We start from the raw sequence: 23306 nt of genomic DNA on the forward strand, positions 1-23306 counted from the left end.
ATGGTCTTAGTGAACTACAATGTCCAAAATCTCACTTGGGAACCTTCCAATTGCTTATGATACGTTTATGCAGAGCAGTGTTCCCCGATAGGGAAGGACAAAACCCTGCCACGAACAGCAAAAATCTGCGAGTAATTCATGCATACACAAAAACATTTAGAATTGCCTCGAGATCCCACACAATGGCAGCAAAGCACTGCTTTTGTCTAAATGAAATTCCTCAACTCACTTCATAGGTCTTTGGCACAAAGATATCACAAGATAGCAGCAAAGCACTGCTTTTGTCTAAATAAAGCTCCTCAATTCAACTTCAATATAATTCCTAACTGTTATGGCCACAACCATAACAGTTAAATAAATAAGCAACGATGGTCCAATAATTAGGTCTTTTCAAAACAAGAAAAATAACATTTTGGCACAATACTGTTACAAACACAATCATTATAAAATAAAATGCCTTGTATTCACAACCACAAGAAAAAAAATCTATGTGGCAGATGTACAACTATAAATGCAGTGTTTCACGCAGTAATATACCATGAATCATTAGGCTTAGTTATTGTGACATTCGTATTGAAACCTTAGCATTAGACAAAGCCTCTGTTTAATGTCAGCAAGTTCCCAACTAGCGAGGCAGCCATTAACATGCGAGCTCACAGGTGACGTTTTATGCTTTGTGAGTGGGCGCCTCATCACAAACACTGACCGAATATGACCCTCAAAACACCTCCGCAGTGTCAATATTGAACTCCAACACAACACCAACATGCTCTGCTGTGGCTCCTGTGACAAACCAACTTGTGTCCTCATTTTTCTTTTCAGGGGACTTACCGGAGGCCTGGACTTCATTAACACATTGAAGCAGCTCCTGTCCCTGGTGGATGACGTCGAAGGTGAGGTTGTTCATGGTCAAGGCCTTATCAGCGTGATGCTGCAGTCTCTGCTCGGCCACAGTCAGATCCTCTGTGTCAAAGTCGCTCATCTGACCTGTCAGCTCCTCGTTCCACGACTCCAGGTCGGAGATAATCTGAGGGAGGAGAGCGAAGTGATATCAAAACGACCCAAAACGCCCCAGCGACGCGTGTTTAAGAGTCTCACATCAATGGCGTCTCTCTCGAAGATGCGCAGCTGGAGGAAGAGTTCCAGTTTGATCTTCCTCTCCTGGAAGAACTCCTCCATTTGGGCCTGAGCTTCGTCCAGCTGCTGCAGCACGATCTCGATGTGGTTGATGGAGCTGTTGTGCGGTGTTTTGTTGCTCGAGATGGCAGAGTCCCTGGCAATGCGAGACTCAAACAATAAGGTATGCAAACGACAAACACGTATACACTACTGTACTCACAAAAAGTTAGCCATGTTGGGGCTTTTGGGTGGAATTTCAGAATGAACCTCAAATGCCTTTCCAGGTGAACTTTTGAATGCACGTCCAACTGTTTAATGTTTCTGTACTTTTGGTTCTCCAAAAAGAACCCGAATGGTAACATTTATAACAGATATCTTAAATTGTACTCATGCACGTGTGCCTTTCTGTGACTCTTCCAGTCTCTCTGTTGCAACCTGTTGATGACACTCTGAGCTCACTGCTAGAAAGTAATGCCAGCCACTGGCCAAACAAAATATTGGTAACATGTTGACATTTTCCCTTAGCGGTGTACTCACTTTTGTTGCCAATGTTTAAGACATAAATGGCTGTTTTAAGTTATTTTGAGGGGACAGTAAATGTATACTCTTATACAAACTGTACACTGACTACAATACTTATGGTAAAGTGTCATTTGTTGAATGTTGTCCCATAAAAAGACGTAAAATATTTACAAAAATGTGAGGGATGCACTCCCTTTTGTGAGATACTGTATATGCATCAAATGAAAAAAAAGGGAAATCAATTCAGCTGTAATCTAACAGCAAGGAGAGTGATTACACCAAGTGTAATTGCCAAATTATCTATGTACTAAAGCTATATACCTTGTGCAAACTTGCAGACTTTCATAGTTACCAGCCTACTACTTTCTAATGGAAATGACAGCAGCAATCTAAAAAATTGCTCATTTTAAAAATGATTCAAGCTATTCCATAGAATTTCCCAGTTTGTCATGTGAGAGTACTTGGTGTTTGATGAATAATGGCATTTTGCTAAAAAAGGCATGTAGCGCACATTCTTCATTTATGTTACACAAAAAAAACATGTGCAATCACTGAACAAAAAAAGGCAAAACAAGAGCAAGAAAGGTGAGAACTGATTTGTTTGAAGGATAATCACAACACTCCCACACACTCGCGTACACACATACACGGGAGATGTGTGGAGGAACTGCCGCACAATTAGATGTGCACTTTTAAGAGCAGTTACGTAATACACAGTGGAGCCAACACACCAGGGACGGGGCGATGATGAACAGAACAAATGAGGAGGAAAAAAGCAGAGAGAAAGAAGAGATGGGAGGATGAAGAGGGAGGAAGAGGAACCTCCTCTGTATGAAAACAGAAATGGAGGCTAAGGAAGGGTCAACTGCAAACGCCTCTCCTCGTCCTCCTCCTCCTCCTCCTCCAATTTTTTTTTTAACTACTTACAGTATCTATTCATTTTCCTGAATAGTTTGTACATTTCTTCTGGCAATTTTGAACGTCCATTGCGGCTACCTGAGCTGCTGGATGAGGTCCTCGCCCTCCTTGATGACGTTGACGGTGACCTGCAGCGTGGTCTGCTGCTGCTGCCCGAAGCGTTTGTTTAGATCCTGGACGGCTTCCACCGACTCTGCGTACACGTCATCCAGCAGCTCCTTCTGGAGCTCCTCCAGCCATGTCCACAGCTATGAAAGCGGGTGAGGAACAAGGGAAAACTGTTTTATATATTATATAATAGTGTTTTTATATCTTAATACATTAACAGCTTTTTTTCTTGGCATCTTTTCCTTCCTGGCCTCCTCCTTCAGAGTCGCTTTTTATTCTAGCATCCTTGACGTCTATCCTTTACTAAAATCTACTTTTCTACCTTCTTTCTTGACTTTCCTTTTCAACCCAGACTTCATTTCTTTCTGAATTCCTTCCTCACCTCCTATTTTCCTTCTTTCCTTTCTCCCATTTTATCCATGCATGCTTACATCCTTTCTTTTGTCACATAAGCTTTTCTGACTTCCTTCCTTCTACCTCAGACCTGCTTTTTCTTCAGCCACCTTCCTTTGTGCCTTCCTTCCTTCCCTTTCTCTCAAGCCTGCTTTTTATTTTGCATTCCTTCCTTTGCTTAAAATTCCTTCCTCTCTCCCTCCCATAAATATTTCCTTTTGTTCTTCCTTCTGTACCTTTGCAATTCCGCTTTAGTTTTCACTTTCTTTGTTCTTGACTCAAATTATTTGCCATTATTCACAGACCCTGTAAAAAAAGAATGTGAATTTCAAAAGTGCATACTGTACCTACTTTTTTTTCCCCACCCTGCATTTTGCAAATGGGTGAGGATGTAACGTGTGGGTATCTATGAAGGTATACAATTTGGGTGCTAATCCAAATCAGGATTGTCAGGCCTCTAGTAAGTGGCAGTCTTGTTTGTCTTGTCATCTATACACAGTATCCCTTCGTGACTAATCATATGCTAGCACAACACAATAAAGTGTATTAATGATCTGCCTTTACAGTGTAAAAAGCTCTCCACATGCAGCCCACCATCCACTTCAGCATTACGTCACCAACCCACTATCCCCCTCCCATGCTTCGGCCCACCTCTTTGACGTGCGTGTGGAAGGCGACAGACATGTCCAGCAGGACTTTCCGCTGTTCCACGCGGCGAACAAAGTCTTGGATCCGGTCTTCGAGCTGGTGGGCGGCCTGGTAGATCTCCTCCGGGTCGCACTCTCCCGTCTGGGCCAACTGCTCGGCCGCCTCCAGCAACTTGTCTGCATTGGTGTATGTGTTCTACCCACATTGGGAGAAGGTGAGTATATTTTATAGCGTGAAAATACAGAGAGATGTTGAGTCATTGAGTGTAGTGACATAGGTGACAGAGATGATCATTATCATAGCAACAATGGATCATATAATTAACACCAATTATCTGCAAGAATCATATGAATGTTGCAGCACATCAAGCAGATCAAATTATGAAAAATTTACTTCATAACGGCTTGTATAGCTATTTGGGTCTTTGAAGTGCCCGTCCACCCAAGGCTGAAATTACAGAACCAAGTCATATTTGTGAGCAGGCCTATTTCCGAACATGCATTTGTAAGAAAGCCTCTTTGATTTGGACTCATTTGTCACATTCCAGTCATATACGTGTCAGCTGCATCTGTAATTTGGCGGCTTGGTGATGAAGTCACGCCTCCGCAAATTAAAATACAATTGAAGCTTTTGATTTATCTCAGCCAAACCGTTTTGAAAATACTAACAAAAAACAAAAATATCAAATATGTATTATTTTCACTTAATAATAATCATATCATTTCAATACAGTGCAACCTCGCTTTACAAACGTAGTTTTACATTTAATTAGTTCAGAGTCTCTCGTCACTACTATGTACAGTACATGAAATGAAGCATTTGAAATGAAGCATTTGTCTGAAAATATTGTTTGGAAACCGATTGTTCATGAACGGAGGTGCCACTGCATTTTTATTGTGGTAAAAAAAAAAAAAAAAAAAAGGCTCAAACCTGCAGACTCATCTTTTATAAATCCCTGATGCAGACAAAATGAGGCTTTTGCTACCACAACTGAAGTAATGAAACAATATCTGCCTCTGCTTTTATACAGCTGTGATATAACGACATGGCATGTAACATTGGAGGTTAATGCTCAAGGCTCTACCTGGGCCACCTCCTCAAAGTCTTCGTGTCGTTTCTGGAGGGCTCGGGCTCGGTGGAGGGACTTGCCCACGCCTGTGTGCTTGCTGAGGAAGGCCTCACCGTGATTCTCTATCCAGTCCAACACCTGAAATGACACAACGAGAAAATCATGCAGGGGTCACCGTACGGGCTAGCTCTCAAGTGGCGTTCGCAGTTGGAACAAGTGTCAAAAGAAAAAGCACTGCAGCCATTATTACAATCAGTGATATCTGTTGAGGATCCCGCTGCTTCACAGCATCTGCATGCACTCTCCTCGGCAACGGTTGCCATGTCAACACAGCGCCGAATACCCCCGTTATTTTTGGAGAGTCCGTATGCGCATTATCATACTGCACCTTTTTACGTATCATCACATCTCATAATGCGTTTGGAGACCTTTAACTGGAGGAACACATTCGCATTTTGATGAATGCAACGTTGCTTTTCACACCTTCCGAGGAACAGCACACACACCCGAAAGAATGTCGATGTGTGTGTATGTGTGTTCACGAGTGTTAATTTTGTTGATGAATCATTTTGATCTCGAAATGAATCCAATCACAATGATGACAACTTTGTACTTTTTGATCCGATCAGAACCACCCTCTTTGTAAGATTGGATTTTTGCCAGTTAAATCCGCATAAAGCTCGGTTCTGTTACATAAGATCTGTGTGCCTGTCTTCAATTCCTTCAAGTATATCAGCTTTGTGTTCAACTAAACAGGCCCCATATGCCACACTGTGTATGTCAACTTGTGGGAGAATTGTGACGAGAGCATCATTATTTCAGTACCGTATATATACTTTTTGTGACATTTTTGTTTGGCGGTGTGCTGTGAGATTTTTCTTTTGTAAAATCTGTGCCTTGGCTCAAAGGTTGGGGAAAAACTACATTAAACATATTGATAAATCCTTTTTTAAAAGACCTAATTTTGATTGTTATGTAATATTTCTTGAGATAACAATCAAAATGAAATCATTAAATAGTCCACTCTGTTTTTTATGAACCAAAAAAAAAAGCTTTCCTTTTAATCAAAACGCAAAGAGTGTGCGTACCTGCTGGACATCCTGCTGGAAGACGCAGAGCTGCAGCCGCTGGTGCAGGCGGACCTTGCGGTGCTGCCAGATGTTCTCCAGCTGCCTCTGGTGATGCAGCACCTCGTGGATGATGTCCAGGACGTGATGCACCGCCTTGGAGTAGTTGGCCGACGCCGTCAGCGAGTCGGCGCTGCCCGGCGTGAGCGGTCGCTGCAGTTTGTCCAACAGGGCTTTACCATCCTGGCTCACCTTGGGTCCCACCCCAAAAAAAACAGTCGGTATTCTTTGAACGTAGTTTCAAACCATGCAAATCTGAGGTTCTGACGGTGTGGCGTTTCACCTCTGAGTAGGCGGCGGTGATGTGTTCGTACAAGCCTTGGTGGTGGTGAATGGCGTCTTCGAGGTCCTGAAGCTCGGAGGGTAAATCCACTTCGCCGCACGCCTTACACCACGAGTCCACGTTGCTCATATACTGCAGGAAGCAGCACACGCTTGCTATCACATGCTAGTAAGACAGTGTTGCCTTTTTTTTTTTTTTAACCGTTGCTATTTATGTTTATCAATTATTATTTATGGATGCTCATTGGCCTGCAGTGACAAACATTTCTTCAAGCCTCATGTGAGAGGAGAAACACCATGTGACCTTATTAGAGCGAGAGGCTTTTAAACATTGTTATCATGATGAACGCAAGATGGATGACTAAATCTTCAAACGGAAGAGATTAGGGCAGAACAATTTCTGTTCACAAACATAAAAGACTGGCTGCATTACAGGATTGTTCTGGGTCGGTAAATTGAACCACTCGCGTCCCCAATTGGGTTTCCGGTCATGGGTCATTCTGTAGTGTGACTAATGAGCACAAAAATTGGTCGACAACATACGACCTGCAAACATTATACGTAAATGTATGCAAATGTGGCGCATCCATCAGGCTTTGTAGATTCAATAAAGCCAAACGGGTATTGTAAAAGCCCGAGTGCTGAATCCAGCCAATGGGGATATGCCCTTGGTCACTTTATTTGAGTTCGAGAGAAAGACGTCGTCCTTGTGTCGATATAACACGCATGATGTAGTTAGAGAGGATACAGTGGAAAAAGTCAAATCCAACCAAGAAATATCTCAACTTTAGGCAAAATATGCTTGTTTTTTTTCTGCCAAGATATTTCTTCTTACCAAGCAGTTTTTAGGCAGTAACAACACCTCACTTGCTTTAAGCATTTTTTCCCCCCTTAAAAATCTTAAAAAGATAACTTTTAATTGACATTTTATTACTGGTTATAGGTAAATTTAGCTTAAAACCAGAAATACAGTGTACCCCACATATTAGCCTCTGTTATTGATTGAAAAGCACCCCTTTTCAACATTTTAAATATATCAAGTCAATTTTGCCTGTTCTTAAATCAAGTAATATATTCCTAGTTTTATTACTTTCCTCGTTTTTTTTTTTTTTTTTTTTTTTTTAAAGCCCCGTTTTTGCAGTTCACATCACTTTAATTTGCCTTAATAATACTGCGAGTGTGTGTTTCCCAAACCTGGTCACACTTCTGGTGGAAGCTGGCGGACATCTCAAGCAGCGTGCTGCGCTCGTCCAGCGCGGCGGCAAAGGCCTTCCACTCCTGCTCCAGCTGGCTGGAGATCTGCTTGATCTGATGGGAGGCGTAGTGGCCCGACTCCAGCAGCCGGTTGCCCACCGACATGATGCGGTTGATGTTCACGTAGACATTCTGCGAGGTAGAAGGATTCACTCAACAACTTCTGCGGCTCGAATTGTGCATCGCCTTCTTTTCTCAAGTATGGAGAGAATCTCCAGAGGTTCACTAGTTTCATAATGCTTATATAATGCCGAGTGAAAATCAGGACTAAAACAAGTGTGTGAAAACAGAGGCAGCTCTGGTTTAACTCCCAAACATTTCTTGGGAGTTAAGGGAGTTGTCTTTTACATACCTGGACAACTACATTCAGTGGAACCTCCAAAGTCTAACACAAGCCGTTCTGGGGACGTTTTGCACAAGTTGTTCACAAGTAAAGTCAAGTGACTTCATTTGTTCCATTCTCAAAACAGGTACTGTTTTAAGAAACATTCAACATTCTTAACTGTCATACTAGTTACCACTGTAAAATGAAATACAGTAACATTACGCACTTTGAAGACTCTGACAGAAATAAAATGGATTAGCTCAAAGATACTACAAACTAAACTCAGTGCGCAAAGCCGCACAGACCACAGGAGGGAACAGTTGGCTATGGCCAAACAGTTCGTTGTGCGGCATTGTCAGAGTTCAAAGAGTGACAGGTTAGCAAATGTGACGCTTTAAAACAACTTGGCTTCAAATAAGTCTTACGAGTGGAAATTATTTTGTGACAAGCAACTTTGTGCCCCACTGGTTGCATTTGACCAGTACTATTAATCAATAGTGTACTTTTTAGATGAGCAGAGTCAAGCACTAAGCAACCAACTACGCAGCTGCATTGAGTCATACATTTGACATGCTTCTAAATAAACATGTATTGTTTCATAAGGAAGAAATCAAATGCACATTTTTTTCAGAAAATTCTGTTTGAACTCCAAATTATTCCATTTTGAGGCTGTTTGACTTTGGAGGGGGCAACATGAGAAACTGGTTGCAGGTCTGCCTCACAGTACTGAGGTTCTGGGCTCAAATCCAAGCCCAGACATTCCTGTATGTTGCATTTTCCAGGTACTATGGCTTCCGTGAAAATTATAAAAACATGCATGCTAGGTCCATTGAAGATATTATAATTGCCCTTAGGTGTAAATGTGAGTGTGAACAGTTGTGTGTCCTGCGATTGGCTGGTGACCAGTGCAGGGTGTACCACGCGCCTCTTGTCCAAATTCACCAAGTATGATGAGGACAAGCACTACAGAAAATGGATGGATAACTACTACTGCCTATACTATGAACAGCATGCTGGAAATGGGAGCGAATTGTGACTAAGTGTACGTGTCTTACCATGCAGTTCATAGCAAAGTGGTTGTGTTGTGTTTGCAGCTCCACAGCGTGCGGGTGGTTGTTGCCAATCTCAGTGTAGCCTGCCAGGAACAAACCCTTGTTGTGCATGATCCAGTCAAACATCTGCGGGACAGGGAAGGCGGAAGAGAGCAAACACACGCACACAAATATATATTTTTAACTTCATTGTGAACCAGGTGGAAAGCAAGCAGGGCAGGTGCGTTGATGAACTGAAGCCGTGTGCAGAGCTGTCATCTATCCAGGTCAGCATGCAGAGAAATGAAAGTGGCAAAAGTGTAGCCTCTTCTACAGCACAACTGGTGGCCTATGGTGTCCTAGCAACAAGCTCCTGCTACTGCAGTGTATCCAAGACAGCAGCTATCTGTGGTACTGCAACCTGATTTTTTTTCTTTTTTAAATTCCGCTCGCTCTGAGATGGATCTCGTACTTTTGCCTCATTCTGTCTTATTTTGTAAAGTGGCTTTTATCAGCTGTCAAGTTTGAGGCCAAATATTTGCGTACACAGTGAAACCCTATGATGGTGCTACATTGTGGTTTACCTTTCACGCTCTGCTATGAGACTAAAAAGAAGAAGAGGCATAGCCGGTCTGCAACTAAACTATGTGTGTTAAAGTAGCAGTTGTTTGAAGGTTTATAATTATCGTAACATTGTTGCTAATTTATATTCGCCCATCTATGGCATTTTGCATGATATGTTAACATTAAACTAACAGCCTTTCATTAGATGAAATTATGTGGCTTGGTAGAACATACACAATGTTTAAATCGTTTTGGTACATGTCAGTTTCATAGTAAAATTAAAAGAGCTTGAAGCAAGCAAGATTTGCCTCTTCTGGAGCGAAACCTGTGCGTCTTTATATTTCGTCTCCCATTTCTTGACAGCGAGAGTGTGAGAACAGAATACTTTAAAGTGTGTTTTATTTAGTTTAAGTGTATTTAAATAAGTATAGGGTTGTTTAAAGTAGACATTGGCCGGTAGCAGATTCTTATGGTATGATAACTGTAAGCAAAAATATTACAGTTTCACAGTATCCCGGTACCGAAATTGCAACTCTAAAATATATACGTATATACTTTTTTTTATGTTTGGGTAAATAACTTTTGGATTACAAACTGACAAATAAACTGACTTTAGCCATGCTAGTTAGCTAGTTATCGGGAGTGAGTTTACGGTATTTATTTTGTTGACACACTAACTCTTGTTTACTGGTCGCCAGGTTGCTGGTTGCAAAGGTTCATTTCAAGACAGCCTTCTTTATATTAATATGTTAACGTCACCACGAATTTGTCTAAAATATTGCCTCCAATAGCAGCCACTCTCCGTAAGCACGTTTCACATACCCTTCCTCTACCAAGCCGCGTGTCTGGAACGTATCCCCCCCAATAAATGAGAGTTCACTGTACTTTCTTCTGCCACCCAGCACAAGCTGGCCTAAATTGATGTGCTCGGCATACACACAGCAAATCAATTCACTGTGGCCATAATTAGGTTGTGTTTATATTGCGTGCCCCGCAGTGATCGGCCGCTGTTGTTCCGCATTACCGCCGCATCACCGCTCACACAGAGCGACACCCCCGAACTCCCGGCCAACCGACCTTTTCGGCGTCCTGCTCGAAGAGGCGGAGCTGGAAGCACTGGTCCAGCTGCAGCTTGCGGACGTGCCAGGCCTGGTGGAGGTGCTGCCGGGTGGAGTGCAGCTTTTCCAGCAGCTGGGTGATGCGCGGCGCCAGGCCCTGGGTATCGGCGTTGCAAACTCCACCGCCGCCGCCGCCGCCGCCGCCGCCGCTGCTGTTCGTGCCGCTGCCACCGCTGCTCCCGTTGCGGTTGGACGAGGGCTCGCTGCTCTGGATCCGCTGCAGTAACCTGGATAGAGAGTGAAATGCCACAAATGAACTATTAATAATCCAAATGGTTTTTAATACAATTGCGTGTTATCAGAATTGACACTCATGAACAAAAGGAGACTGGAAACTACAAATGGATGGTCATATAGTCCAATGGACATCTGCATATTCTTATACTTTTCAATTTCAAGTTAAGTAAGTATTGTGGTTACTTACCTCTGTCCTTCTGTGTCTAGCTCCTCAATGGGTGCTTTGATGACCTTCTTCTTTAGCGCGGCGTGCTCTTCTATCATCCTCCGTGCTCCCTCCAGGTCTTGGGGAAAGTCCTTACGCGACACCGTTTCCTGCATCTCTTCCAGCCGGGCGAGCATCTGCGTGGCGTGACCGGAGAACTCCTCAAACGCCACGCGGACCTGCAAGGGAAGCCAACAATGTCAGTACGATGAACAAAAACAAGAGGTTTGGGAATTGAGTCACATCGCTTGATTCGATTCAGCAATTTTAAGGACTTTAGACTTGCTTGGCTAGAAACCATGCGCACATATTTGCTCAGTATGGGGTGTTGTCAGAAGACATTACGAGAGAATTTGCGCACCTTGACAACGTGCAAGCCAGGTGCATAAAAAGACGACTTACACATGAACAAGAATATATGGCTCCATGTGCTTGTGAATGTGTTCGTAGTAGTACAGCGAACAGCTACAGCAAGCAGAGATAGTGAGTACAAGGTGGCTAATGTGTGAACGTATGTTGTGAACTGGGTAATATTTTACGACGTGACTCGACAAAAATTGAGTGGGGACTCGACTCGACTTGCCCGTTTTTGCCACAGTAACTTGCTTGAAACTTGAAGGTTATATGTGTCTTACTCCCAACTCTGGCGAAAACCTCGTGCAAAGTCATTTCGGGGTGCTCACTTCGATCCACTCTTCGTGGTTGTAGTCCAGGCTGCCGTCAAAGTCCGATGTCAGCTGTGAGGGGTCTACCACCTTCGTCAGACCCTCTAGTGACACCATGGTGGTCTGGGGAAAAAGACGGATAGGGGACGAGGCAGAGTCAGAGCGGGTTTACGATCGTTTCAGTAAAATGGGTGCAAATTCCTTGGGCTAATCCTCTCAAATGAGAACTCTTTAATTAGCGCTCTCAACCTCAACCTCCCGAAAACTACAAATACGAGATCCTAACAGAGCAGAATTAGTGAGATTCTTAACTAATCTCCGCAACACAACTCATTAAGCATTTAGCAGTTGACTCGAACACTTGGTCTTCCTCCAATTATGTCAGCCAGCAGCACAGTGCGGGCTTCAAACCGAGGACCCCTCGCAACTCATTCACCCCCCGCGCCCCGCCCCATGATCATCTACAAATACGACATAACAGCTTACAAGGCAACAATCGCATCTGATGTCACCAGATTTTTGCACACATGAGAACGAGGAGAAGCCTTGAGCATCTCGACGCGTTTTCTGCACAGCCTCCACCTCCGCACAACACCCCCACACACATGGACAGAGAAGCGAGGCAACATAGCTCGCTGCTGACGCCATTGTTGTCAGGTTAATTGATTTGTGTGCATGTGAGGAAGGAAAGCCGCCTTGTGGATTTGTTCCTCTCACATGGAAGCGCGTGATTAATAAATCAAAATAACGGTTTATGTAGTGGATAGAAGCAAACTGAGTGTAAGTTTAGTGCTCAAATGGCAGCTTGTGTGCGATTGCCACTCCAAAAAAAAAAAAAAAAAACAAACATCGATACTGGCGTGCGACAACAGGAGTCAGCGAGAGTGTGGCAGCAGTGAACAATAAGAGCTAAGCTCAACTGAATGAACTGAAATTATAAGAGGAGAAAGGGATATTTAACTAGAACAGACCTCTGCCAACACTCAAGAAACAATCCTAATGTGGATCAGCACCACATGCACACCTTCAGGCACCAGCATCCAAAACCAACTGCAAAAACTAACCAAGATTAAATCTCTCAATTCAAACTTTTCTTGCATTGCCCGCCAAGACATTTCTTCTTGCAGTTTTTGTATCAAGAGTATTTCACTTTCTTCAAGCACACTTTTCCTTAAAAATGCAAAAGGTATTAGAACTTTTTCTTATTGAAATTACTAGTTAGGACTAAGTAAAAATAAGAAATGCCACCATTCTAAAGCTGTATGTCGTATAAATATACTAGTTCAAATACGCTTTAAACACAGTTGAACTTATCAACACCCACTTTTAAATATTACTTGGGACTTATTCTCACGTTCTTGCTCACAGTTTTCACCCAGTAAGAGGCAAAGCTCCTAGTTGAAGTTTACTTTAAAACTGACATGTAAGACAAACGGGAATTCAACATAGTATACTGAAACACCAATGTTCAACCAAACATTTTTTGAAGGTTTATAATTACTGTAACGTCTATGCCGTTTCACATTATATGTTAGCATTACTTTTGTTACACGAAGATATATATGGTTTGGTTGAACACTTTGGCATTTAAATATACAATGACACAATGACACTTTTCTCCTAATACACTGAGCAGCAACACATACAAACAGAGCATCCAACCCTACTTGCAGGCATGTACTCTCTCTACTCTGTGGGAACAGATTATTGCTGCATCTTGGTAGGGGACCTTTTCTGCCTCTTCTTGCTGTTAATTACGCTGCATGTCTTCCAGTCAATCTCAGTGCTGCCCGGCATGTTGCGGCAAAACACAGTACTACACTGAAGGCGTGCAATTCTAAATTAGGAAATAACGCTTAAAAATGTGCAAGGGCACAAATGATGAGCGGCGATATGGCAGAGGTTCGCCATAAAACTGCAACAGCAACAACGTGGAGTTGTCGTACTTTCAGTCAAAAGACCTTACCTCGAACTCAAACTTTGAGCTGCCGAAATTGGTCCTCTGCTTCTGCCAGAAGTTGTCGGGCTTGATGATGAGCGCGACGTGGATGCACGATGGGAACGACTCCTGCAGGATCTTCAGCAGAGGCTTGATGCTGTCCCACTTGGAGCCGCGCATGTCCACGATAACTGTGAAGCCATGTTTACAGACCTCCTCGCTGGAGGCGGCCGGAGGTAATCCAGAAAGAGGAGACAGATGACAGAAAGGATGATGGGGAGGGTGTAATGGAGGGGGGGGGGAATCCATGAGGTGACGCAGTTTTCTATAGCCTCCGCAGTAAAAACATGGATCCCACACACAGACGCACGCACAGCCGCCCACACGGACACAGAGAAACCTGTGGCAAGTAGCCACAAACACTCACACTATTAAAAAATAATAATAATCAGCAGATTTATACATCTCTGCTGTGATTACTGCTGTGATGGATTACTATCTTCCAAACTATTCCTAAACACTCCTTCCCCACTAAAACTACTTCCACGAGATTTGAATAGTCACCATGTGATCGTGTTCCTGAAATAGGACAGGACAAAACGTACGGCTGCAGAATATGGATGTACGATGCAAAATGAAGACATGAATGCTAATTGAAAAAGATGTTTGCATTTGAATGATGAAATGGAGATGGATGGAGGGGATTTACCTGCGAGCTGAAAACTGCTCCACAGTAACTATCGCTGCTGCACTGCCTCAGCTACTGCGACGTTTTGTTTTGCTTCCTCACACACACACACACACACACACACACACACATGCACACGCACACACACAAGCTCACACATGCGCGTTTCATCTCTGTGGGTTTTTAATCCTCCTCCCTCCACCTCCTACTGCTCGCTGCTTTCTCCCAGTGGATCCCTTCTTCCCTTCCCTCGCTTGTGCGCCGATATCCAACCCGGCTTTCCCTCACGTCCATCTCCATGCCTCGACAAGTGATTTTTTGGCAGCCGCAAAATAAAAAATAAATAAATAAAAAGCTACGCAAGCTAACGGCTCTTGAATAATTCCCCTCTCTCTCTCACTCTCGCTTGTTCTCTCACACCCATCACATGGTCCACTCAGCACTTCCACGTGTACGCTTACGCACTTGATTTAGACGTCCATGTGATTATTTTTTTAATTGGAAAGAGGGCAAAATAAGCATCTGACCTGGGAATGCCGGCCAGGTAGGCGATCAGTCTCCTCAGATCGTCTGTTCGTATTCTGTCGTGGTTGCTGCGTGACGGGAAGGTTAACACTGGTCCACCGCGTCGGTCCCTGCCACCTAAGACACAAAAAGAAAATCATTATTTTTCTGTGGGAAGCCGATACACATTAGAATACATCATAGAAGGAAAAAACTCATCGGCACATGCTGGCCAAAAAAAAAAAAAAAAAAAAAAAAAAAAAGGGGCTACTTTCCACTCAATGTCTGTGTGTGTAACATGGCCCAATACTTTTGTCCATATAGCGCATTTACTAGTGGCCACGTGGCCCAATACTTTTGTCCAAATAGAATATTTACCGGTTAATGAGGTGGACTTATTAAGAGTCTTTGACTCATGAGTCACATTTGGGAACTCTAATCCACTTTAATTACATCTGTCACATGACTTCAAACCACATTCGACATTGAACAAATCATGTCTTTCCGTTTTTATTGGCCGCACTGCTGTTGTTGCATTACTTTTATCATCAACAGGAAGGTGTGTCTTTTGTGACACAACTCCCATCTTTTTGCACAATTCGGCTCGGCGTCACAGCATCGTTCACTTAGATACGCAGTATATATCCAGCGGATCTGAATCTCCCATCCCAACGTCTCACTCTCAGGCTGACAATGACCACAGCGTGACAGTATAGAGTAATTTATGTCCGAGCAGAGGCATTTTTCTTTTGCATTTTAAACAGTAGATCAGTTTCGAATGCTGCTGGGAGTAATAAACCGACAAGAAGCGGTCAGAGCAGGCATGCGGGCAACCGGCTGTAACTTCTCGGTATGCTGACTGACTTCCTGCTGCTTCCACTCTTACACCATACGCTGCCTAAAACCACAATTTACCGTCCGCTGATGAAAGGCCTCCAGGCGTAAATTGCAGTACATTGCATCACAATAGAAAAAACATAGAGAGCATAGAACATCAGTTACCATTTTGCTAGTCAGATGGAAGCGTATAGAGGTGCTGTGCTTGTAAAAACGAGCTGAATGCGCTCAGCCCACAAATTAGTCAGCCGAGGTGGCGTGCAGCGAGCACAAAGGCTCGGAGGAGAAAATCCAACACCAACAAAAATCTAATTACTGTATTATCAGACATATAATAGCTTTACTCTGCTTTTACCTGCGCTCCCCCCGTCTTTTTTGGTCCCCTTTCTTCAAACCCAAGCCAATTACGATTCGGGGATGCCGCTGCTGACAATACGCCGTCGCTATAGCAACGCCGCCCTGTCTCTCCCTCTCTGGATATCAGCGTGTTTGTCTGAGTCATCGTGACTGTCATTGCTAGTCTGTTTGACCTTCCCCAAGCCGGGAGAGCAAAGAAGAAAAAACACGTACATTTCTATTTGTTACTTCATTTGCTACGGTTAGGATTCACACACAGATATACACACAAAGACGTAAACGCACACACACACACACACACACACACACTCAACAGACACGCACGTGCAAACACACACACACACACACAAACACACACGACTATCACATGCATGGTAATAATGTTTATACAGTACTAAGAATCCCTGATGTTGTCAACAGTCCATAACTTCAGCTCTAAATGCTCCTGTGGTTTTTCCCCTGGCACGAGACGAGCGTGTGTGCTCGTATGTGTGTGAACCTCGTCGGGGGGTTGCAGAGACACTGTGTGGCCCTGCTGACGCTGCCGAGACAAGCGGTGGGGGAGGTTTGCTTTAATGCATGCAGGCGGGGTCAAGGCCGGGGGCCAACTATTGGCTCCTGAGTTCCTTATACAGAGAGAATTATGCCTTAAGCTTATCATTGTATGTTAATAATGTCACATGAAATGATGGCTGTATAAGAAGATGGGTACCAATTTAACACCCACACTGAATGGATGTGCAAGTCAGAAAACAAAACGTGTATTTCGCACATTTTGTGTCCTACAGTTATCGTTGGCACTGATCACATGGAAGACAAAACACACTGCAGGCGCATACATCCTTACCTGACAAAAAAGCCACTTTTTCTTTAAGGATGGGAAGCACCTCCATCGCTCTCATGTCCTCATTTCTCCTAAAAGCTGAAAAGATAGAAAGAAGAAAGAAGAAATGAAGACCCCTATCCTTGCTGGAGGACAGAAATCGCTTTTATCTTATTAAAACAGGACGTCCACCAGTTGGGCCTGCTTTTTTCCCAGCTGGTAAAATGTGCCTTTTTAATCCTTGAAGACTGATTATTGAGGACATAGTTTGAATCTATATGGGATACACAATGATTATATCCATCCATCCATTTTCTGAGCCGCTTCTCCTCACTAGGGTCGCGGGCGTGCTGGAGCCTATCCCAGCTGTCATCGGGCAGGAGGCGGGGTACACCCTGAAGTGGTTGCCAGCCAATCGCAGGGCACATACAAACAAACAACATTCGCACTCACATTCACACCTACGGGCAATTTAGAGTCCCCAATTTATGTATATGTTATTTTAAAAATATTTGATAGCGGCAGCTCTAGTCAAGTTTGACATACAAACAACAACAAGTGGTCGTCTGATGTAACCACTGGGTGTAAATTATGCATCGTTCAGTGTTTGCAAATGTCTTCTGGTCTTACAACAAACCCATATGTTGAACATCACAAAAATAATGACGTGTATCACATGCTGTCGTTTCTTGAATAAATAGAAGATGAACAAAGAACGACTATAAATCCCGGCGCGGCAATAACGTGAACAACAAACAGCCCCTCTGTGACCGTCAACTTGTATCTCAGGATTGTTGACAGAGAGCCTCCGCTGTGCTGCTAATATGCCGTACGAGTCAACCGCTAGCTGTCAGGAGATGCTCAAACATGACAAGAACCTGTTCAAAACACACACACACACACACCAGTCCCTCATGTGTTGAAAATCTTTTTTTAACATGTCAACAGTTAGACAAAATGAGACCAGACTTTTCCCTTCAGTCCAAGTAGAGGTCTAGTCCATATATAGAATGTATCAATGTATCACAGAGTCAAAAATGTAATAAAATGGCTAATAAGAAAGTAGTAATTGGTACCTTTTGGAGTTGCAAAGTGGCGACATACATGCCAGCATCCTGGCATTTTGTCTAAATCAAACCATCCATCCATTTTCTATACTGCTTATCCTGATTAGGTTCACCCCTGTGCTGGAGCAGTACAGTGGATATAAAAAGTCTACACACCCATGTTCAAAAGTTTTTGTGGTAAATAAAAAAAAAAAAGAGACGAAGATGAACTTTTCCCAGCATTAAAGTTAGCTTAAAAAAAACTATTTAGTTGTTCAGGTTATAGGTCACAATGGTGGAAAAAGTTTGGAGAGGATTTATCTTGGGCTCATTTGTTTACATCGCAACAAACAGGCATTTCATCACGGGTGTGTAGACTTTTTATATCCACTGTATTTACTCTTCAGTTTCAAGCATATACAGTACGTACAGTCTGTGTACTTTATAGAGCATACGATAATGTAAGTCTAATAACAGTAATGCAGGTGATGGGATGAGAATGAGACTGTGTTTATTCTGGCTGGCTATTGTGGTGCTGCCATCCCCTCAGAATCTCTCTAAGACAAATTGCTATGATCAAGTGCATACTCGCAAAAAGAGAGTGTGTACTTCTGAACAGGTGATCAAAGAGAAGGATGGAGGGACACCCAGGGACCAATCCGCTCGTTTTCAAGAGAGCAGGAGTCAAGATGAGAGGACACATCAGTACCGTTATGGATGAGAGAATAGATATTTTTAGCGTGAACGCTTATTAACGTTACGTAGTCATTACCTTCCCTGAAAGCTGGGTACTTTGTCCACTGCTGAGTCATGCTGAATTAGCAGCAGTTAAGAAGCGTGCGTATTAAGGGGGAAAAGTGTGAGGGAACGCATAATAAGGGAAAAGGCCAGTGATAGATGGCATCGACGTCAGCGTCTTTTTGCTGCTGAGTGAGTCCTCTCCAGATAAAAAGGACCATCTTTGATGTGCAGTCTGACTGGCAGGCTGCCACCAAGCGCGGGGATTATCAAAAGGTCAATGAAGCATTCCGATGCAGACAAGACGACAAGGAGAAAAACAGCGCGAGCGTAAATGCCGATTTATAGGCCTGGCTTTTACGGTAAACACACACACACCTCGCTCGCAGCAAGACAAGAATGCATGTTCTTGTTCACGCAGGGAGTTTGTCATGAATTCAATAACCTTCGGATTGGGCTAAATCCATGGATTTTCTTTCACTATTAAAAAATATTCCATCTTTTGTGTTTAGGGCAGTTCAAAAATTACTGTTTCATTTCCGCTACAGTTTTTCAAAATATGAACTGACACAGAGAGACCAAGCAACTTTCACCTGCTGTCTTTCTAAGAATTCCTCACCGAATATTCACTCCCTTAAACCGTTTCTGCAGCGACATATTTACTATGTTTAGCCAGACAATTAATTAAGCGGGACATGGGCAAAACACAAACGCTAAGTTTAAGCACCTGCATACATCACCTATCTTGTTCGAGGGTGCCGCGGGACCAGAGAAAGTGGCACACAGCAGCTAAATAAAGAGCGGCCTCGTCACAGCTACACACATACACACCCAAAAACACAAAAGCACATGAACGGTAATTGGGAATGAAGTGACAGTAAAAAGACACCCAAGTGAGCCCCATGACCATTCAGGACACAAGGATTCGTACCTGTCACACAAATGACAGCATACTTGTGCTGCTTGTGATCAGCCATCCAGCAAGCCATCCTGAACACTTAATCCAGAAATGATTTTGAATCAGAAACTGACTACAGGAGAATGGCGTCCGACGCCACCATCTGCGCTAGCGGCTGACCGATCCCGGCTCGCTGTGGGCACCGCCGCAGCAGCTGCGCCTAATCCCGGCATTCCTTGGCAGAGATATTCCAATCCAGGAGACGACCAAAACTGCACGCTTTGCTCCAGTCTACACATTCCCGTGGAAAAGCCAGGGCAAACATTTCCGAGCAGACGCGGCGCCGTTAGGTGTCGACTACTTGGTGGAGATACACCGAGCTGTTTATCTGGACTGTATTTTGGTCAGGCCAGGTTGCGGGAGGTAATCCTGAATGCGTAGGGTCGGCGTGTAATTATAACATGCCTGCACTGCATTTATGCATCCTGACAAGCCGCTTAGCATGAAGACTTGAGGCTGACAGAGAAAAGCTATGCATGGGAGCTTGGAAAACATTCCACCTCTGCTGGGACTTTAGCAGAATCACTCAATAGCCAACAGCAAAGGCTGTGCTCTCACCGCTTTGTGGCAACTGCGCTGCCACAGTATCTCAAGGTTGAAATTTCTTTAGCTCATTCGCTTTAATCATCTCACTATGATGTAAAATATGACTTCAATTGAAAGCATAAACGCACTTTCTATCATAGTGTGCTTTGTTTTGATCAAGCAGAGAAATGAGAAGTATAAATTATCAAGAGACAAACTGATTTCTTGAGAGATTAGCAAAATACAATCAGTATGTGATTTCATTACAGATGGTGTTATCATTGGCACAATCCTCATGATTGCATGAGTTGAGTAAGCATTCATTGGTCTAATGCTCCAAGGGGTCCTCGGTTTACGACAATTCTGACGATGTTTCAAGGTTACAATAGGTGCGCAAAGAACTACATGAGTTTGCGCAGCGATGGCGGCGCAAGACAAGCTCAGTTACCATCATACTTACTATTAGATTGCTTATATTCATGGCCTATAGGGTTTTTTTTTCCCATACAAATATTTTACAGTACATTCTTTGAACTCTTACAAATTCCGATTACGTCGCCCCCGTAGGAATGGACCGTAAAGCGAGAACCCCCTGTTAATAATTACGATCCGCCTAAAGGTACATTAAGGAGCAGCAAAAACTATGCCTCATCTAATTTAGAGTAAATAATAGATTGACTTCATTTGACAAGAGGAGATTGTTACCTTGTTGCTGAGGTTTAAAGGCAGATCCATTGGTTAGCTCAACATTCAATGCAAGTTACTCCCAAAATGTTTCCAGGTCACGAGTGTGCGAGGATCTATCCTGGAATTGAATTCTCTCCTGCCTGAAGTGTGTGGTGGAGAAACGGATATGTGACTACGCCCCGCGTCGAGAAGGGGCAAAGGATGCGCGTGAAATTCTAGAGATGTCCATCGTCCTTCAAATCCCGCGTAACAGTCAGTGTGGCCACGCTGGATCAGGAAGTGTTAGTGGGTCGTGTGTGTGTCAGGAAACATCAAAGGCCGACACGCTTCGAAGGCTGGAGTCTTGTGGAGGCCTCCGAGAGGTCAAGTGGGCATTAGATGGGTTTGATACAACAAAGCAGATTAGTCAACAACACCACAAGACGACTGTGTGACAAATACCTCCTGAGTGTTCTGCTTGGGGGGAAAGACAGAAGGCGACGGCTGCCAAAACCGAGACAGATGGGACGGGTCACGGGAGGGAGTGTCATAGTTCCCTTCATACCACAAAACGAACTTTACCGTCTGGGTTGAAGAGTGATTGCAAACGGCGTAGTCGTGTAATGGCTCCCGGCAGCTGATTGGGATGCACGGTCTCCGGGCCAGCTGTTGCGGGGCAAGAGAAACCAGAACGGTTGCACATGTGCGTTCCCGCATAGCTGCCAAGTTCCCGCATTGACTGCATGCCAGAAATTCCTGCCCGAGTGATGTGTGGGAATAGCTGGAATTCTCTGAGGTGGGGTGGAGTGGACAGGAATAGGGCATCCGTGACCTGGAAGCCTAACCTACGTCCAGATTGCCTCATTGGGAAAAATACATGATCCAGTGTTGACTGTGATCTACTCCGACTGTACACACGGGAATGTGGAACTGTCTAGTAATTGGCAATGATCATGCTGTAAACATGGTAGGAGTGCGATTATTTTCCTAATCAATGACAGCTCCCCTTCTTGTCCTTCCTTCGTTGGACCTCGTGTATACTACCAAGTTCCTTCACATCTTTCCCAGATTCTCCAGTTTTAAGGTTAGGAAATATGGTTTAGATTAGCGTGCTAGGAGGGATTCCAGATTCCAATGACTGCATGCCCTCCTCATCCGTCGGGATTGGTCCAGCTCACAGGAAGGAGTTCCCATCAGGAAATCAAAAAGTGCTGCTACGATTGGTTGTTGTGATCAGAAACAGCTGTATTACTACTTGCTATTAACAATGAGTGGACTATGAGATAAACTCACTACATACATATGCACCATAATGAGTTTTGATTTCTGCAATGTAAATATATATGGGACAAAAAAGTATTTGACACCTAACAATTACAGCTGCAGGAAGTGAGAATGGACAGAAATATAGAATTTGTCTGCTTTTCACAGCTACAACACTTTCTGCCATTCAAGGTAGATTTTGGAGCGTGTCTTTGGGAATCAACAAATTCATTTATTTCATGATTAGTTAGTCAGTTAAGAAGTGTGTCTCAATACTTCTTCACACCATTAGTAGGGGAAGAAAGACAGTTGTACATTTGACTCCATAATTCTCCACCAACCGCTCTTAAAATCCCAACACCATTAAAATAATTTCCCTCTTCAACAGCTCTGAGGGAGTGTGAACTAAATGACATATTTTTGCATTTAATGTAGCAATAAAAATGCCGCATAAATGCATCTGTTTAACTGGAAATGCCAAGCGCTAAGCCTGAGCAATTAGCTTCGTTTTCAACCCACTCTTTGGCTTCAAATATCTAAATGCCGGCCTTTGAGACAGAGGACAAGATGTCTCTCCTTCACCTCCGCCTCGTTCAGTTCTTTCCATTCATCCAGACCTCTAATGGCAGGGTATGCTTACCGAGCGAGAAGCAGGCCAAGGTTGCCCCAGTGACCATAAGATGGTAAAAGAGGACAGGGAGAAAAGGCAGAGGAAGATGGCTCATCGCTGCCAACAGTTCACTTGTTGCGGTCTCTGAATCGCTTTGTGACAATCCAGGAAGAAACATAATAAAGCATCACTTTTACCAATCTAATTTTATTTTGAATTGGTTTGGCTGCATGGTTAAGTGCAGTAGCCGCTCTTTTAATGACTAAAGAAGATTCAATGCAGTACATGGATCATGGCCCTCTGCTCTTGATTTTGTACTCTGCACAAATACGCCCTCTGCAGGTGAAACTGGCATTCCATTAGAAAATGCAGAAGGCATTTGACTCCGTAACAATGTTTGACTCCATTCAATGTTTGGGATGTATTTTTGGAGCAGTTCTACATTTGCATTCAAAGGAAATGCAAAAGCCCTTGCAAAAACGCTCTTCAGTCCATCTGTCTAGCTTTGAAGGTGTAACTGTTATTACATAACTGTTCTGCCTCCATCCCTCACCCAGTCGGACCAGTTGTACTGCCGGGCCAACAGATGGGGAGAGTTAATCTCTGACAAATCTCTAATAATGACTGGAAAGCACCGGAATCTTAAGAAAAATGGTGTGCAAAGAGAACTGGGAAGGCACAGCAGCAGTTATGCTATGTAGCAATTGAATTCATGTTGTTTTCATCAGATTTGTCAATGGGAGCCATTCCCACCATTGCCCCCAGGC

General features: G+C 43.6%; 1 protein-coding gene across 6 annotated transcripts in view; it reads right to left on the minus strand.

Annotated features, from left to right (window-relative positions):
- LOC133470734 (triple functional domain protein-like) overlaps nucleotides 1-23306 on the minus strand; it is a 60375-nt gene that overhangs the window by 23005 nt on the left and 14064 nt on the right. For all 6 annotated transcript variants that reach the window (XR_009786059.1, XM_061759473.1, XM_061759472.1 and 3 more), the window contains exons 3-17: nucleotides 16758-16832; nucleotides 14740-14854; nucleotides 13552-13744; nucleotides 11604-11708; nucleotides 10903-11099; nucleotides 10438-10705; nucleotides 8821-8943; nucleotides 7381-7572; nucleotides 6188-6319; nucleotides 5866-6096; nucleotides 4793-4915; nucleotides 3712-3903; nucleotides 2638-2807; nucleotides 1099-1273; nucleotides 832-1027 (exon numbers count right to left, since the gene is read on the minus strand). Coding sequence is in view for 5 of the 6 variants with exons in the window: in XM_061759473.1 (XP_061615457.1) it covers nucleotides 832-1027; nucleotides 1099-1273; nucleotides 2638-2807; nucleotides 3712-3903; nucleotides 4793-4915; nucleotides 5866-6096; nucleotides 6188-6319; nucleotides 7381-7572; nucleotides 8821-8943; nucleotides 10438-10705; nucleotides 10903-11099; nucleotides 11604-11708; nucleotides 13552-13744; nucleotides 14740-14854; nucleotides 16758-16832 (2487 nt within the window). In the remaining variant the exon portion in view is untranslated. The remainder of the gene's footprint in view (nucleotides 1-831; nucleotides 1028-1098; nucleotides 1274-2637; nucleotides 2808-3711; nucleotides 3904-4792; nucleotides 4916-5865; nucleotides 6097-6187; nucleotides 6320-7380; nucleotides 7573-8820; nucleotides 8944-10437; nucleotides 10706-10902; nucleotides 11100-11603; nucleotides 11709-13551; nucleotides 13745-14739; nucleotides 14855-16757; nucleotides 16833-23306) is intronic.

Source organism: Phyllopteryx taeniolatus, chromosome 21 (assembly GCF_024500385.1).
Source record: "Phyllopteryx taeniolatus isolate TA_2022b chromosome 21, UOR_Ptae_1.2, whole genome shotgun sequence".
Classification (NCBI taxonomy): Eukaryota; Metazoa; Chordata; class Actinopteri; order Syngnathiformes; family Syngnathidae; genus Phyllopteryx; species Phyllopteryx taeniolatus.